Raw genomic sequence first — 19,839 nt, 5'->3', positions numbered from 1 at the left:
CCCCATAAGGAATATCAGAGACATTTTTTTGTGAAGCAGAGTTTCTTTTATTCATATAAGTTATATATACATACATGCATAAAACAGTGATACACAAGTCAAATACAGAAATTTCATTGACATAAATGAAAATAAATATGTATTTTCTAGATATCAATTTAGATTGAAAAAGTTATATTAACATTTTTGAACTTATAATAATGATGTATGATTTCGAATTCTGATCTAAAAACTTTATATACTTTATATATATATCATATTCTATCGTCCAGTTTTCACTAGCAAAATACGATTTATAAATGCTAAACCCCACTATGGTTAAAAATATTTTAATATAAAAATGATTAGGTTCAGAAAGTTTGTATCCAAAAATTAAACTTTTAATGTTGCGCATATTTCTTTCAATTCCACACTTATAAAGCAGATTTTGTATTGTATATCTACTGTTGTACATTTAATGAAAAGATGTTCGTAATCAACGAATTAACGCACAGAGTAGTTTCAGAAATTTTTGAGGAGTATCGTACGTCTCCGCTTGTAAATACTTTATTTACAACTCTAAATTTAAATTGTTTATGTCGGTTATCGGGAATTCTTTTTATAAATTGATATACACTGCCCCATTCTATTTCTTCGTTTATTTTAGTTGACCAGTACTTATGAGTAATCGGTTTTGTAGATATTGTTATGACTAATACTTAGTAAATTTCTTTGGTATCAAGCCTTTCTAAAGATTTTCCTTAAACTTTTAAAATTCTATCAGTTTTTAGTCGAGTTTTCAGATTTGAGCTTTTGCTTCCATGATTTTGGTATAGCCTGGAAAATCTGTTTCAATTCAGATAAACAGTTTCTTTTGTCTGTCAGCTTATTCAGTATAATATTTTGATCAATTTCTCCTTTTTTGTTTATTATATCATTCACGAATAAAATATATCTGAGTTAATCCAGCTTTCAAAAAATAAACGTTTATTATTTATGTGTATGAAACTGTTACCCCATGACATTTGTCTTCTTACCCAAACGAATATCTTTATTTCAGGATGTTTTTCTAAGGTTTTTACCTTCAGCCAGAGTTCTATTAAGTTTTTATAAAAGTCTGAAATATTGTTTAGTTGAATACTTTTCACACTGTTCAAATTACATTGAAAAATTAGAAAGTCTTTTCCAAAATCTTCTAAGTAGTAATTTGGAATGATTTTCCAACTTGCATTAATATTATCTGTCAGCGCTTTTATGGCAGTATATCATATCCATTCCACCAATAAGTGTGGTTCGTTTTATTTTTTCTCTTTTATTATCCCACAGAAACTTGAATATCAATGTATTTATATCTTTTATTATTTCTTTTGGTACAACTAGAGAATGAAATAAATACGTAAATTTTGGTATTAGGAGAGATTTTATGATCTGAACTTTGCCATAAATGGTCATCTTACGTTTACTCCATGCTTCTATTAATTGTTTACAGTCTGTTAATTTTGTTTTCCAATTTAGAGCTGAACATTCATCTTTATTTGTATATATATATACTCCTAATGCTTTTATTGGTTTGTTCGGCCATGTAATGTTTCCTGTGGTTTCCGTATTTGACTTAAAACGTCCTATCCACATGGCTTCTGTTTTGGTTTTATTAAGCTCAAGCCCCAAATGATTGCCAAATTGCTAAACGAGTTCTATTGCATTATTAATGTCTTGACTTGATCTCATAAATAGCGTTGTATCATCAGCTAGTTGTGATATTTTTATACGTTTTTTACTATTTTTTATTTCGATACCAGTTATTTCTTCTGAATTCCGTATTCTTAGTGCTAGAATTTCAGCTGCTATTATAAATAAAAGAGCCGAAAGAGGACAGCCTTGTGTAATACCTCGATTTAAATTAAATGTTTGTGATCTGTGTCCATTATTAAAAATACATGACTTGATATCGTTATATATTGTTTCAACCCATTGGATAAAGTTCGATTTAAATCCAAAAGGTTTTAAGGCATTTATTAAAAATGTCAGTTTGAAGCTTTTCAGAATAATCAATAACATCTTGTATAAGTCTTATGTTATATCCAATGAATCAATTTTGATATAACCCTGAATATCAGAGACTAATTTATCGCACTTCGCACGGTCAAATGTGATTTCAAATTGAAAAATGAAAACAAAAAGATATTAAAATAGGCCCAGGAGTTCATTATTATGATAGTAATACTAATGTTATACTCCAGTTCTTGCAAAAATACCGCTCATTTGTTTTTATTACTTATTTTACATTAGAAATTTATTATTTATCCGTCCGAATGGAGAAGGCATCAGCCTAGTTATCAGACGTTTTGTTATCATAAGCCGCTGTGGTCACGACAACATGACTTTACTTTAGCGGATAAGTTATCTGTTCCAGCATGTGTAAGTAGCTTACTTACATCAGCACATTGTTCTCTGTAAGCTTGATAATATTGTTTCATACTCTGGTTGATTTCTGACATTTTTGTCCTGTCCCTCTATCGACACCACCAAAATGACAGAACGATAGTGTGCGGTTTTCGTATTGTTTTGCCATTGCCACATGGACAGAACGAAAGAATTCGGGTTTCGTGTTGTTTTGCCCCTGCCACAAGGACCGAATGATATTGTGCGGTTTTCGTATTGTTTCGCCCTTGTCATAAGAACAGAATGATAGTGTGCGGTTAAGTATTGTTTCGTCCCTGCCACATGGACAGAATAATAGTGTGCAGTTTTCATATTGTTTCGCCCTTGCCACATGGACAGAATGTTAGTGTGTGCTTTTCGTATTGTTTCGCCCTGCCACATGGACAGAACGATAGTGTGCGGACAGAACGATATTATGTTACAATTTCGTTGTTTCGTAGGCTCGTTAGATGCCTCCCTGCCAAACGATATAATGATCGGCTGTATGCCAGGGAGTGCTGGGTCGAAGTACAACTGTGTTTTGTGCGAAGTGTAGCAAGAACATATATAAGTAGTCCGCGTAGCGATGTTGGAGTTGTAGTATGTGTATGTGGTGCAGAAAGAATATACGCCAGCAACACGCACCGTAATAACTGACTTATATGAGAGCTACAATCTCTCCACTTCTCTTGTTTCTTCGAAATACATTCTAATCAATTGAATAAAAGTTAGCTACAAGTTCGCAATAAATCATTTGGACTTTTTATATGTTTTCTTTTTTACATTACTCGACACAACTATGCAATCAGTGACTTTAATTTTAGTGACTTAGGGGCCTATGTAAACGTCCTCGAAATATATATGCCGGGGCATTGCTATACGAACACCATTTCACGTGAATAATTTTGACAAAATTAGGCTTTCAACAAAGCTATTATATCTACAGATACTACATTTGTCCGGCAAGCAACTTTCAGAAAATCCTTATTTGTTTGTTTCGTGCTTGTTTAATTGTCTGTACATTGTACATTGTAGGTAATTTTGCGTAATGTCAATCATTTATACGTTGTTTGTAAAAGGTATACATGCACCTGTTTCAGTATAATATTAAACAAGTTTAAGCATAGCAAAAGGGTGCATCTATATAAATATATATTGATCATTTGTAAAATTTTGTTGCACTGCCTGTGTTAAATATTGGTCATCAATGTGCAAAACCCAAGCATTCGACGCACAGACAAGACCGCTCTACCTTAATTACATACCGGTATATTCACTTTATTTTTTTTCTATGTTACATCGTAATGTAGTGATTTGATGTGCTAACTTAGCGGTCATTGCTCAAGTAATTCATAGCTGTAATATAGAAGTATCTGTACTAAATGTCGTGAACATTCAATGCGTGAATTTGTTGTTCAAAATAAGATGATCACAATAGGGGTTGTTTTCACATATTGACCATGCATTCGAATGTAGTGACGTATGTTAAACTTTGTGAAAAATAAGATGTTTGGCATGTTTCAACAACGACACTTTTCCATCCTTGGGTTTAGTTGTATGTAATCCGTGTAGTACGTTCATCCAGAGAGTCGCCTCAATTAAGAAAGACTGATTTTAACGTCAGAGTTTCATTGGCCAGCTTGTAATAGCAACAGATTTCGAGGTCAGTTGCTCAGTCAATTCTATGAGTATATTTCACTGAGTAAACAGTAGATACAATAGTTTCACAAATCGATCTCAGCCACGGGCAACAATATAACTTCTAGAGCTCAAAAGTCAAAGATATATTTCATCTTGCATGTAAAACAGACAATTTGTTATATCATGATTTTAAATCTTTTACCCAAGTTGTACTCATTTCACCCATCGAACATCATAACTTCACGTACACGTAAAATATATTTGTGTTGGAAAAAGTTAAAAAAATATGACAAACTTGCAGATTTTTTATCTATATCTAACTGAGAAGGAACGACTTTCGTCTTGTTAGAAATAATATACATCTATATCATACGAGTTAAGGTGTTGTTTCGTACATTTAATTTTGATATCAGTGGTTTGCACACTGGCCTTCGAATCCTGAGGTCGGGGGTTCGATCCCCGGCACTACTCGGGAATTTTCAGAAACGCTTTTCAGTGTTTCCCACCCAACTAGAGGTGTACTGGTCAGGAACCCAGGCAATCCTTGCTTGTATCAGTGCTATACACTGGGCGCGTTAAAGAACCAGGCTGTCTATTCGCAACGAGCTAGGCTAAGTTAGCCGGTCAAGCCTGTATCTGATTTCTGATCTCTGTGTCTTGGGGGCTTTGTCTCACTCTGTCCCTCTGGTCAGATCGCTCTGTGTCTGTACTAGTAGAGGATGAATTTATGCGCCCTGTGTGGCTGCATTTGAACTATGTAAAGCGCCTTTGAACGTGAAATTGATCTGGTATAATAATAATAATAATAATAATAATAATATACCAGTCTTTTCTAAGAGTATATTTCACTGAGTAAACAGTAGATACAATAGTTCTAATACGGAACAAAACATGCAGAAAGGCAATATTGATGTTCTTTGAGCTTGGAAAGAGTGCTACAATTTTGTATAAGAGACGTTTCAGAATAGACATGTTTATCTGAACGGACTTTGTTGTTATTATTAACGCGCAGGATAACTCACTAGACTACCTCTAAGTTATTCTTCGGGATGTGTTATCTCCCGTTCTTTAACACTTTTAAACATGGTTTAGCGTTGACGTCACGTCGGCCTAGTATATTTTGCACCATAAATGATTTATGAAATATGTTTCACTAATTCAGCATTTGGTTACATTAAAGACATATTAGAATCATCCTCTGATGTGTTACCTCCCGTAATTTAACACTTATATGTATACATGTATGTAAAAGGATCCTAAAATAAACATGATTTTGCGTTGACTTCACGTCGGCCTACTAAATTTTGCTCCATAAATGAGCCATGAAATATGTTTCACTAATTCAGCAGTTGGTTACATTAAAGACATATTAGAATCATAAAAAAACATATAGCAGCTAGGTCCGTGTTTCAACTTACCTAAACACTCCGAATTAGTTATATGCCGCGCGTAATGATTCTGCAGGGGACTAACCACGTCGTATTTTTTTCGATATATTAAAACACGGTTCTGCTGTATATTTTTTTCTGAAGAACATGAAATACTGGAAACATAGAGTTGATTATGATATAATGTATCACCACTAAAAGACAACAAGTAACCGACAATATATTTATCTGTTAAATACAGGTTAAAGTTTCATACATTCTTAAATACAAATTAAAATCCCGAATACATTTGAGTTCTCGCTGTATTTGTACAAGAAATCACAGAGTGATCTTGGCGCCCACCAATGTGCCATTTTTGAGTTTTCCAAATTTCAAGATTTATTGACTAGCGCAAAGTCAAATTTCATTTCCGTACTCAACAATGTGCATGTGGTCCATGCATGTGGTCCAAATTTGAAAGCTGTAGCTTGAGAAATGTGAAAGCAGGTCACTAGATCAATATTATGGACAAAGTTCTTTGTACATAAAACTATGCATGTGCATCAATTTTGAAGGCTGTAGTTTGAGAAATTTGAAAGTCGTTCACCAGGACAATCTTAAGATCAAAGTTTATTTCAGTACACAAAACTATGCAAGTGGTCTAAATTTGAAGGCTGTGGCTTAAGAAATGTGAAAATAGGTCACAAGGTCAAATTTCACTTCAGAACACAAATCTATGCATGTGGTCAAAATCTGAAGACTGTACCTTCAAAAATGTGAAAGTAGGTCACTAGGTCTATGTCAAGGTTTTTTCGGGTACACAATCCTATGCATGTGGTCTAAATTTGAAGCCTGTAGCTACAGAAATGTGAAAGTAGGTCACTAGTTCAATCTTAATGTCAAAATTCATTTCAGTAAACAAAACTATACAAGTGGTCCAAATTTGAAGGCAAGAGTACAAGAGATCACAGAGTGATCTTGGCGCCCACCAATGTGCCATTTTTGAGTGTTCCAAATTTCAAGACTTATTGACTAGCTCAAAGTCAAATTTCATCTCCGTACACAACACTGTTCACGTGGTCCAAGTTGAAGGCTGTAGCTTGAGAAATGTGAAAGTAGGTCACTAGGTCAAAATCAAGGTCAAATTTTATTTCGGAACACAGAACTATGCATGTGGTCTACATCTGAAGCCTGTACCTTCAAAAATGTGAAAGTAGGTCACTAGGTCAAAGTCAAGGTCAAAGTTTGTTTTGGTACACAAAACTGTGCATGTTGTCCAAATTTGAAGGCTGTAGCTTGAGAAATTTGAAAGTTGGTCACTAGGTCAAAATCAAGGTCAAATTTTATTTCGGAACACAGAACTATGCATTTGTTCCAAATTTGAAGCCTGTACCTTCAAAAATGTGAAAGTAGGTCACTAGGTCAATGTCAAAGTCAAAGTGTTTCAGTGCACAAAACTATGCATGTGGTCCAAATTTGAAGGCTGCAGCTACAGAAATGTAAAAGTAGGTCACTAGGTCAAAATCAAGGTCAACTCATGTCAAGGTTCATCTTGCCACTCAAAACCATACATGTGGTCCAAATCTGAATGTTGTAGGTTATTAACAAGAAGATTTTAAAAGCTTTTCCTTATATAAGTCTATGTAAACCATGTGACCCCCAGGGCGGAGCTATACTCGACCCCCAGGGAGATAATCTGAACAATCTTGGTAGAGGACTACTAGATGATGCTTCATACCAAATATCAAAGCCCTAGGCCCTGTTGTTTGGAAAAAGAAGATTTTTAAAGGTTTTCCCTACATAAATCTACGTAAATTATAAAAATAAACAAAGGGCCATAACTCACTCAAAAATTGTTGAATCAGTCTGATTTTCAGGGGGACACAACTAGGGTACCAATACATCATATTGACAAAGTTTGGTCAAAATCCCCCTGGTAGTTTCTGAGGAGATGCGATAACGAGAAATTGTTAACGGACGGAAGTACGGACGGACGGAAGGACGACGGACCACGGACGCAGAGTGATTTGAATAGCCCACCATCTGATGATGGTGGGCTAAAAATACAATACAGTTATTATAATACTAGCTCGATCTGGTGTGCTGTATACGGCTCGAGTGAATTTCGCAATGTCGGATCTCACTAGGCGCGCAAGCACCGAGTGTGATCCGTCCTTGCATATCAAATCCCAGATCTAGCTAATGTTGTAATGACCCTTTTGATAAATACCTCCACCTTTATGTTTGTTGTTTTGTTTTCGAAGAAAATATTAAATCTTTGTCGATGTTAAAATAAAAGTGAGTGAAGTTTTTATGAGCGGCTATTTAGAAGTGTTTCAGGTTATGTATATTAAATGAAAGTAGTCAGCAACATACAATACAAAAGATATAATTCGAAATTATTTGTCTGCCTGTTCACATTAACTTGTGAAATACAAGCTGCATTTTTGACAAAATTTAATATAGGCATATAATGAATATGCAAGTCCCATCTATTCAAGTTCTCGATTTAGTTATTATATTCAGATTAGAGTCCCATATAATCTAGTTCTCGATGTAGCTGGCAAATGGCACAAAGGGAACAGCATGCTGTAGCCAAATAATCTTTACAGATCGATCCCTGAAAAACAATCGCCGAAGTATCACTTTCAAGCAACTCGTATATCAAAATTAACAGCCCTTCATCATTAGACTGGTTTAAGTTTTTCAAGGAGATGCACAGTGAACGGTATATTACTTATAAACAAAGATTCTTTCTTCAATTATATGTACATTGTTTCGGTAAATTTCTCACTATGCTTTGAAGAAAAATGGTAAATTAGACATGATCTATGACAATTGAATATGTTTAGAATAATCGAGATGAACCCGATTGCATTTCGTTAGCTACTGCGTTTCTCAATAACCTAGAGTGGCGATTTCATAAAGTTAAAGTTCTACAAACCCTGATACCACCAAGAGTTCGAACACGTGCACGGATAGTAGTAAGTCCCCCCAGAACACAACATGTCACGCAAGAACATTCTCCAAGCCTAGCGGATATATCAGCCAGTACACAATTCATGCAGCACCATGCCCACATACCTGAAAATGTGTCAAGGTGAATATAAAGTAGAACGTATCTCTGACAGTACATTAAATAGTATGTTTTTAAAATAGCCAGTATTCATGAAAGTATGTCAAAGTTAATACGTTTACAACTCAGAAAGTGCATTGACCACATACCCGAAAGTATATACATCTAGCATACATGACAGGATATTACCCGCATCCCTGTAGGTATGTCAAACTACAATACCAGCAACTCGACTAGCACCTTGTCCACATACATGAAAGTATGCTAACGTACATTATAAGCTAGGACTCAGCTCTAATAGCACATTGTCCACATACGTGAAAGTATGTAAAACGTACATTATTAATTAGGACTTAGCTGTAATAGCAAATTTACAGAGTTTGCAAACGTACATTATAAGCTAGGACTCAGCGTCCACATACATGAATGTACGCCAACGTACATTATAAGCTATGTCACAACACTAGTAGCACATTGTCCACATATATAAAAATATGACAACGTACAATATAAGCCAAGACTCAGCTCTAATAGCACATTGTCCAAATACATATAAAACATGACAACGTACAATATAAGCTATCACTCAGCTTTAAAGCACATTGTCCAGATACATGAAAATGTGCCAACATACATTATAAGCTAGGACACAGCTTTAATTGCACATTATCCGCATGCATTAAAATATATCAACGTACAATATATGCTAGGACTCAGCTCTAACAGCACATTATCCGCATGCATGAAAATATACCAACTTACAATATAAGCTAGGACTCAGCTCTAATAGCACATTATCCGCATGCATGAAAATGTACCAACGTACAATATAAGCTAGGACTAAGCTCTAATAGCACATAGTTCACATGCATGAAAATATACCAACGTACAATATAAGCTACGACTCAGCTCTAATAACACATTGTCCACATACATGAAATTTGACAAGGTACAATATAAGCTAGGACTCAGCTCTAATAGCACATTGTCCACATACATCAAAATATGCCAACTTACAATATAAGCTACGGCTCAGCTCTAATAGCACATTATCCACATGCATGAAAATGTGCCAACGTACATTATAAACTAGGACTAAGCTCTAATAGCACATAGTTCACATGTATGAAAATATACCAACGTACAATATAAGCTACGACTCAGCTCTAATAACACATTGTCCACATACATTAAATATGACAACGTACAATATAAGCTAGGACTCAGCTCCAATAGCACATTATCCGCATGCATGAAAATGTGCCAACGTACATTATAAGCTAAGATACAGCTCTAATAGCACATTGTACACTTACCTGAAAGTATATCAACGTACATTATAAACTAGAACTGATATAAAACTAACACATACATGAAAGTATACCAACGTACATTATTAACTAGGACTCAGCTTCCACATACATAAAAGTACGCCAACATACATTATAAGCTAGGACTCAGCGTCCACATACAAAAATTTGTGCCAACGTACATTATAAGCTGGTTACAGCTCAAATAGCTCGTTGTCCACATACCTGAAAGTATGCCAAGGTACATTATAAACTAGGATTCAGCACTAAAAGCACATTGTCCACATACCTGAAAGTATGCCAAGGTACATTATTAGCTAGGACTCAGCACTAAAAGTACATTGTCAACATACCTGGAAGTATGCCAAAGTACATTATTAGTTAAGACTCAGCACTAAAAGCACATTGTCAACATACCTGAAAGTATGCCAACGTACATTATAAGCTGGTCACAGCTCAAATAGTTCGTTGTCCACATACCTGAAAGTATGCCAAGGTTCATTATAAGCTAGGACTCAGTACTAAAAGTACATTGTCAACATACCTGATAGTATGCCAAGGTACATTATTAGTTAAGACTCAGCACTAAAAGCTCATTGTCAACATATCTGAAAGTATGCCAAGGTACATTATTAGCTAGGATTCAGCACTTAAAGCACATTGTCAACATACCTGATAGTATGCCAAGGTACATTATTAGCTAGGACTCAGCACTTAAACGACATTGTCAACACACCTGACAGTAAGCCAAGGTACATTATAAGCTGGTCACAGCTCAAATAGCTCGTTGTCCACATACCTGAAAGTATGCCAAGGTACATTATAAGCTAGGACTCAGTACTAAAAGTACATTGCCAACATACCTGATAGTATGCCAAGGTACATTATTAGTTAAGACTCAGCACTAAAGGCACATTGTCAACATACCTGAAAGTATGCCAAGGTACATTATTAGCTAGGACTCAGCACTAAAAGTAAATTGTCAACATACCTGAAAGTATGCCAAGGTCCATTATTAGCTAGGACTCAGCACTAAAAGCACATTGTCAACATACTTGAAAGTATGCCAACGTACATTATCATCAAGGACTCAGCTCTTATAGCAAATTAACACATACACGAAAGTATGCTAACGTACATTATAAGCTAGAACTTAAGTGTCCACATACATAAATGTTTGCCAACGTACATTATAAGGTGTTTACAGCTCTAATAGCTCGTTGTCCCCATACCGGAAAGTATGCCAAGGCACATTACAAGCTAGGACTCAGCGTCCACATACATAAATGTATGCCAACGTACATTATAAACTGTTCACATTTCTAATAGCTCGTTGTTCACATACGAGAAGGTATGCGAAGGTACATTATTAACTAGGACTCAGCACTAAAAGCACATTGTCCACATACCTGAAAGTATGCCAAGGTACATAATTAGCTAGGACTCAGCACTAAAAGTAAATTGTCAACATACCTGAAAGTATGCCAAGGTACATTATTAGTTAAGACTCAGCACTAAAAGCACATTGTCAACATACCTGAAAGTATGCCAAGGTACATTATTATCTAGGACTCAGCACTTAAAGCACATTGTCAACACACCTGAAAGTATGCCAAGGTATATTATTAGCTAGGACTCAGCACTAAAAGCACCTTGTCAACATACCTGGAAGTATGCAAAGGTACATTATAAGCTAGGACTCAGCGTCCACATACATAAATGTATGCCAACGTACATTATAAGCTTTTCACAGCTCGAATTGCTCATTGTCCACATACCTGAAAGTATGCCAACGTATACTATAGTCCTAGAATCAGTATCCACATGCATGAATGTATGCCAACGTACATTATAAGCTAGGACTCAGTTCTAATAGCACATTGTCCATATACCTGAAAGTATGCAAAACGTACATTATCAGAAAGGAATCAGATCAAATAGCACCTTGTCCACATTCATGAAAGCATGCCAACGTTCATTATAAGCTAGAACTCAGCACTAATAGCACATTGTCCACACACCTGAAAGTATGCCAACGTACATTATAAGTTAGGTCACAGCTCTAATAGCACATTGTCCACATACCTGAAAATATGTAAACGTAGTTGATAAGCTAGGATTCAGTCCTAATAGGACTTTGTCCATATACCTGAAAGTATGCCAACGTACATTGTAAGCTAGGACTAAGCGTCCTCATACATAAATGTATGCTAACGTATATTATAAGCTGTTTACAGCTCTAATAGCTCGTTGTCCACATACTTGAAAGTATGCCAACGCACCGTATTACCTTGAATCAGCTCCACATGCACGAATGTATGTCAACGTGCATTACAAGTTAAGACTCAGCTGTAATAGCATATTGTCCATATACCTGAAAGTATGCGAAACGTATATTATCAGAAAGGAATCAGATCTAGTAGCACCTTGTCTACATACATGATAGCATGCCAACGTACATTATAAGCTAGGACCAAGCACTAATAGCACATTGTCCACACACCTGAAAGTATGCCAACGTACATTATAAGTTAGGTCACAGCTCTAATAGCACATTGCCTACATACCTGAAAGTTTGCAAACGTACTTGATAAGCTAGGACTCAGTCCTAATAGCACTTTGTCCATATACCTGAATGTATGCCAACGTTCATTGTAAGCTAGGACTCAGCGTCCTAATACATTAATGTATGCTAACGTATATCATAAGCTGTTTACAGCTCTAATAGCACGTTGTCCACATACTTGAAAGTATGCCAACGCACATTATTAACCTAGAATCAGCGTCTACATACATGAATGTATGTCAATGTGCATTATAAGTCAGGACTCAGCTCTAATAGCACCTGAAAGTATGCCAACGTACATTGTAAGCTTGGACTCAGCGTCCTCATACATTAATGTTTGCTAACGTATATAATAAGCTGTTTACAGCTCTAATAGCACGTTGTCCACATACTTGAAAGTATGCCAACGCACATTATTAACCTAGAATAAGCGTCCACATACATGAAAGTATGCCAACGTACATTATAAGCCTAGAATCAGCGACCACATACATGAATGTGTGCGAACGTGCATTATAAGTTAGGACTCAGCTCTACTAGCACATTGTCCATATACCTGAAAGTGGGCCAAACGTACATTATTAGCTAGGACTCAGATCTAATAGCACATTGTCAACAAACCTGAATGTATGCCGACGTTCATTATAAGCTAGGACTCATCTCTAATTGCAAATCGTTCACATACCCGAAAGTAAGCCAGCGTACCTCATTTATAAGCTAGGACACAACTCTAATAGCACATTGTCCACATACCTGAAAGTATGCCAGCGTACATCATAAGCTATGATTAAGCTCTAATAGCATATTGTCCACATTCATGAAAGTATGCCAACGACCAATGTTCATTATAAGCTAGGACTCAGGTCTAATAGTACATTGTCTACATACCTGAAAGCTTGCCAACGTACATTATAAGCTAGGACTCAGGTCTAATGTCACATTGTCCACATACATGAAAGTATGCCAAACGTACATTATAAGGTAGGACGCAGTTCTAATTGCACATTGTCCACATACCTGGGAGTATGCTAAACGTACATGATAAGCTAGGACTCAGCTCTAATGGCACATTGTCCACATACCTGGGAGTATGCCAAACGTACATGATAAGCTAAGACTCAGCTCTAATGACACATTGTCCACAAACCTGAAAGTATGCCAAACGTACATTATAAGCTAGGACTCAGGGCTCTAATGGCACATTGTTCCACGATCCAAGTCAGTCAAAATCAAATTTTTATTCGCAAGGTGTTATATTTAAAGAGCAGTATGAAGTTAGCTTTTAGCGTCTGATAAAAATTGGCGTTTAATTAGGAGTTCCTTGGAGATACTATAGTTTACGTACGAGAACATATATCTAATGATGTAAAACGTGACGATGTTCTATATGGAATTTCAACAAAATGGTGGAACCTTCCACGATCGAACAAAAATTTATTTAAGTCCACCAGTAGGTTCTTCATCTTATGGGGATAAAATGGAAAAAAAATCAGTATTCAGAGGCAATACACCTAAATTTTGACATTATTAATAACCGTAACTTATTGAAGTGCGTTGTTTTTAATGCCTGAGCTGTAGGAATTGATCATTACGTTGTTTTTGAAAATCTGATAAATATGACCCGAAAGGCTAAAAGTACAGTAACTGATTTTTCATTCGAATTTAGATTGTTGTGGGTCTTCCGTTACCGGGTGGTTAATGTCGCAGATTTTGAATCAATTACCCCTCACCGATTTGGGTTCGAAATCTTGTTTCCGGTGCAGATTTTTTCCGCAAGTCATCTAGCTGACTTCCGGCGGTCGGTGGTTCTGTCAAGATCATTTTGCCTGATTGCCGTTGATATTATTGCATTATTTACATCACACTCAGAAGGAAGCGGTGGCTCCAACGCCGCGGCGGTAGAGGATTCGTCGCAGAAGCGATGGAGAAATATGGCCGACTGACTAAATTAATGCTGTCATCGGTCAGTTTTCTAATGATTTTTTCATGTTTGACTGAAAAAAAAAAAAAAAAATAAAAAAAATAAAAACAACAATCAGTGAGACAGGAGCCCACATGTGTACCCTTCCAACCACAAACACTTGTTCAGTGCAATTCTTTGTCATTAATATAAACACTCATTCTTTGTCATTAATGTAAACACTTACACTGTACAGTTTGACGAGGGACTGCCGTTTTTGTAGAATTCACAATAAAAGTGGTAAAATCTTGTACAAGACGACCCCTGAGCACGTTTGCAGCAAATCGTAAGTACGGCACTGTCAAGCAAATTTTTTTCTCCGTAATAGGTGAATTTTCATTACAGGCATATGAAAAAATCGACTAAAAATGATTCCAACGCAGTGTGCGGTGGGTACAATTGCAACGCATTACGGTGGATCTTGTTCCTTTAATGTTCATTATGGCCTTTTAACTTAAGTAAACAACATTTTCTTGGGATTTTGATTGGGGTAGGTCCATGAAATCACGTTGACATCGACATCAGACAGTAATAAAAACTTAATGTTTAGTAATAATATACTATTGATTTGCATTTCCTTTCTGTTGAATGCACACATGAAAAGCTTTATTTTAAACCATAATTATTTTACTAAATCAGCTACCAAATAATAACGCCCTGTTCTTTCGTACTATATACACCTCAAGTATAATTATTCATATTAAAGCTTGAAGGTTTTCTTTTCATTTTCCTTTTCCCTTATTATATACAAATTATCAACTGACAATATCAATTGTTTGATTAAATGCTTACCACAAGCGACTTTTACATCATATAACAGACCAACTTATGTAATATACAAATTTACAGGGTTTCTGCTGTCCCTTATTTTTGTTTCGGGCACATAATATCGAAGTCGGGTACGCATTGGGGTGGGGGCAGGGAGTATTCTCCAACACACTACACGTGCTGCAACCACTTGTCATTTTTATAGATTTTAAATCATATTTTAGAATATTTAAGTATGTTCCCAGCTGTTATTTCTCTTCAGTTGTTATAATAATAATAACTGAAATGAGTTGATTCTTTGTCGTCCTCTTGGCACTAGAACAAGGGGTTAAAGGTCTCTTAATATGTTTGATTGGGGCTGTGGCAGTTTTCAGAGAAGAATAAAGTTTTTGTCTTTTATCTATTGTAACATTTCTTTCTGATTGTCTGTTGTAAGTTGTTTGTACTCTGTTTCTCCGTTTATCTTTCAATGTTAAACTTATCCTTAAATCATCGAGATAAACATTACAGAAGATAAGGCCATGAATGTGGCGTATGGTGTTAACAAGCTTTTCCTTTGATTTGACCTGGTGACCTAGATTTTGAACCCACATGACAAAGTTTCGAACTTGACCTAGAGATGATCAAGATAAAAATTCTATGCACAGTGTGCCTAATCACGTGATCGCGCTACGTCATTTTGAGCTCGAAAGTGAAAGTAGAAAAGTAAACAAAAATTGAAAATCAGGGCTTTAGTTTTTCATCAACATATTGCGTTGATATCATGCATATGATTCAAAAACTATTTTAAAGTGCTATCCCCAGTACTACGATTTCCCCACCAAAAGCTTTTCGTTTTAATGCTATTCCTGTTCGGCTGACGTGCATAGTGAGCGCATACTGTCAGTAGTCAGTGGGGGGAGTCTGGACCACATTTTTGAGGGAAAAATTGGAATAATTCAAGCGTATCGAGATCCTCCGGCTTATTATTCTTGTGCAATGCGAGTTTATATTAAGGGGTGGGAATTTCCCACAGCTATTCTTGTTTTAGAAATATGTATTTATAAGTCAGAAGAGATTGTAATTGGACAATGGTTCTTTTGTCATTATTTGCGGTGACATTGGTTTTTATTGATATCGACATAAGTTAACAAAACATCCGTTTAACATGAATGCATCTATTATGCGCTAGTTCTCTACCTTTCGTCTATATGGTGAATAGACGATTTATGAAAAAAAAGAACAATCTTTACAGTTTCCTGATTTTATTTCTTTGTATGTAAATCATGTAAATACAATCAGTCAATTACATAATGTAAAATAGACATTTATACAGCAAGCATACATTATACTCAAACACATCATACACAATATATATTTTTTCCTACTATATTTGCTTTTATGTTTCATTATAAATAACCATAAGGAAAAGGAGTTCAAATTTTTAGAAATTACCCTCTTGTCGAAAACCATTCTATAATCTTTGGTCTCAGTCTTTGTAATAATGTTACATGTATCTGTATTTCTGGTTATCTTATTTTCATCTACCACCTTAAGGCAGGTGTTTTGCTTCTGTCCCGTAACCATTTCTTTTAATGTATCAAAATTGATATCTAGGGAATTTTTGAAATTTAATGTAATCCCCCTGATTTTACAAATGGAAGACTGGCCCTGTTTGTTTGGTCTCGCTAGACAAAATGCGTAGTTCTTGGGTCCTCCAGTCACAAATTTAGTTATTTGATTGTTTGGGACTTCATCCGTCAAATCCCCAAGGAAGTCACCTAAAGGAGGATCCCACTCACCCTGGGCAGAGGTGAAGACAACAGAATCGGTATCACAATAAAGAACCCTGTCACCTAATGGTTGCAAATAACTGTATAGTTTTAATCGGGCTTGAGCAGTTGTGTAAGCGGTCACAACTACATTGGTCCAACAGGAAGCTTCTATAAAATCGTTATTATATGCCCAGTCTAGTTGGACTGCTTTTTCGATTATGAAACGTATATTTTTAATATCTTGCTTATCAGAGTTCATCATATCTATGAACTGAACCGGGTCGTCAATAAAGCTTGTCTGTGTCAAGTTTGAACGTTGGCCAAATTTCCCCCAGAACGAGTTCAGCATTATTTTGTCTAACAGTCTTAGACCAGGATTTTCTTCGTTCTTATCGTACTCTAGCAAAATACCTTCCCTCTCAAAATACTCTTTTTTCCCCTTTAGAAACGTATTCCCATATTCTGTAAAAAGCCCACCCGTTTTGGTGCTGGGATCATATTGGGCCATTTCATCAAAATGCCAAACTTCGTAAACTTTAAGTAATCTAAAGCCCTGGGATAAAGCCAATTTCACTTCATCTGTGACCTAAGTGCCTGTTATGGCTTTATCATTCTCACTGTGTTGGCACACGTCATTGTCATATGTTTCACTGCAAGTACGACATAGACTGAACATAAGTTTTCCGTTGCACTTTGTTGGTAAAACGGAGATATACAGTTTTTTTGGTGGTAGAATCTTACATTTTATTAAACCTTCATAATTGTTTATATCCTCAATATTTTCAGTGATAATTTGTGGATGACCAAGGGGAACTTTTCCTGTTTTATTAATGTAGGGGTATAGGGATGTGACATCGAAGTATCGAATATGCTTGTCTTCTGTGGACTATGCGTACATTTTTAATGCTTCAGTGCGTCCACCATGGAAAGCATTTCTCGGTTCTAAGGGTCGAGCTATTTCCAAAGAATCAATATACTCTTTCATTGTAGGATTTGATTCCAACTTCTTCTTGAAATCACATTCCCAGATACATTCGTAGTGATAACCTTCTGATTCAAGATATAACTGTTTTTCAAGGGTATTCATGTATAATTCAGACATGGATAACCCATTCACAGGATTGATCGTGCTTTTGGAAAAGCATTTTGGACATCCATGCCAAAAATCACCCTGAAACTCTAGAACAACTTTCCGACCGTCTTCTGTCTCATAGTACCCGTCAACTTTGTATGGCCCTATCTGTTTCTCCCCCTTATTCCGACCATGTTGAATATAAATGTTTCTTTCAAACGCATAGTAGGATAACCATTGATAAGCCAATACAGACTGTTTGGCCTCAGGTCGGTAACCGTGAGATGGGATGATGCCGATAGTTTCATGGTCGAAGAAAAGCGTCATGAACACTAGGTTGCAAGCCGAAGCTATTGTAATACATTTTTCAAAAGGATCTATCCCATCATTATCTCGGGTTTTGGTGAGGTCTTTGAAAAGTGTCCTTAACTTAAAACAAATAGAAAAAGTGGAAACTCCACAGGTCGCTCAACACAACAAAAACGAAAATGTTGCAGGCTCTGTTTGACTGGGCCTGTTCATGGACGGTAGTGGAAATGCCTGCTACCGTCCACGCCCTCTAGCCCCGGGTTGAGCAGAACTTAACATTTACACATGTTAAAAGTACAAAAACAATTTAGAGACATCCGCGGATGTGTTCATAGGGCGGTGCACATGGAACCTTCAATGCTACACTAGTGTGTAATTCCATGAAAAGCGGCGTATGGTCCCCAGTTAAAATGATGGGTTTGCCCTTAACGAGAAAACAATGAGCAGAACTAAACAAACTGGAATTTAGAAAGGGGATCTGAAGTTATGGAGCCTGCATATCACAGGAACTGCCAAAAGACAAAATTAAAAAGCAGGCGCCATATCCAAGGGGTGATTATACAATACCCAAAGCTATAAAAGCGGGAGTATTGGAACCACCCAGGCCGAAGCACATCGACATCAGATCGACAGTAACGCAACAGTTCTGTCTGTAGCACAAAAGGCTTTTGAAAGTTTGCGTTGTACCATTGAATAAGTCTTGCGTGCATCGTGCTTCATACTATCAGGGCTATAATACTTCATGCTGGGTAAATGGTTGAGTTCCGACGACTGATTTTCTAATGTGTTGTATAAATGAGGAAAATGACCTTTGGCAAGTTCTGTTTCTCCAAACGCTTTTGGCATATCAGCAAGGGCCATGGGAATGAAATTTAGAGAGTCGATGAATCTGATTTTGAAAAGAGGTACTACAATGGACATGTATTTCGATCCTGTTGTGATCACCTCGGGCAGAATAGCGTTGTTATACAAGAATTTCATGCTCGGGTAACTATCATAACCCTTGAAATTATGGCAAAGAACCGTCGCACCCTTATTTTCATCCGTAAATAACCATTTACAAAATGACTCTAATGTGTCTGGACCTGATAACACTCTTTCATTGGGACCACAACTTGAACATGTAGAAGAGACTGTGACTTCTGACTTCCTTTTGCATGCAACCACTACATACCTTGTGTGCTACACATAAATTCGGTTTATGCTCCATTGATCCACACCACGATATTTTTTACAATTCACACACACGCTTTTCACACCAGGAAGATAACCAGCGGTACATTCAAGACGTTTGTCTTGAGTACATTCAAAGTCAAAGAAAATGTATTTTGTTTCTTTTTCATGTTTTGTTCTATTTTCATTTGTGTTATCTTCTTCTTCAACTGGTTGCATGAAGCATAAATGATTGCCATTGACATAGTCCTTGCAAATACTACACTAGTATTCACTACAAACATGTGCTTTCTTGTGATGTGAACGATTTATCAATTGATTACAGTCTTTACATCTGTAATACAATTTACACGTAGATTTTCCATTTTCTGTCTTGTTCTTGTGAAGAGCGAAACAGGTCTGGTTAAGAAATTTACAATTGCAGGATTCGCAGAATTGCCAGT

General features: G+C 36.3%; 1 protein-coding gene across 1 annotated transcript in view; it reads right to left on the bottom strand.

The window, feature by feature from the left end:
* Positions 1-4,854: 4,854 nt before the first annotated feature.
* The window catches only part of LOC123525250 (placenta-specific gene 8 protein-like), a 29,116-nt gene continuing 14,131 nt past the window's right edge, over positions 4,855-19,839 (bottom strand). The window contains exons 3-4 of the mRNA XM_045304141.2: positions 8,353-8,492; positions 4,855-8,028 (exon numbers count right to left, since the gene is read on the bottom strand). Of these exons, the coding sequence (XP_045160076.1) occupies positions 7,936-8,028; positions 8,353-8,492 (233 nt within the window). The 3' untranslated portion in view covers positions 4,855-7,935. The remainder of the gene's footprint in view (positions 8,029-8,352; positions 8,493-19,839) is intronic.

Source organism: Mercenaria mercenaria, chromosome 3, assembly GCF_021730395.1.
Source record: "Mercenaria mercenaria strain notata chromosome 3, MADL_Memer_1, whole genome shotgun sequence".
NCBI lineage: Eukaryota > Metazoa > Mollusca > Bivalvia > Venerida > Veneridae > Mercenaria > Mercenaria mercenaria.
This window is presented reverse-complemented; position numbering and strand designations above follow the sequence as displayed.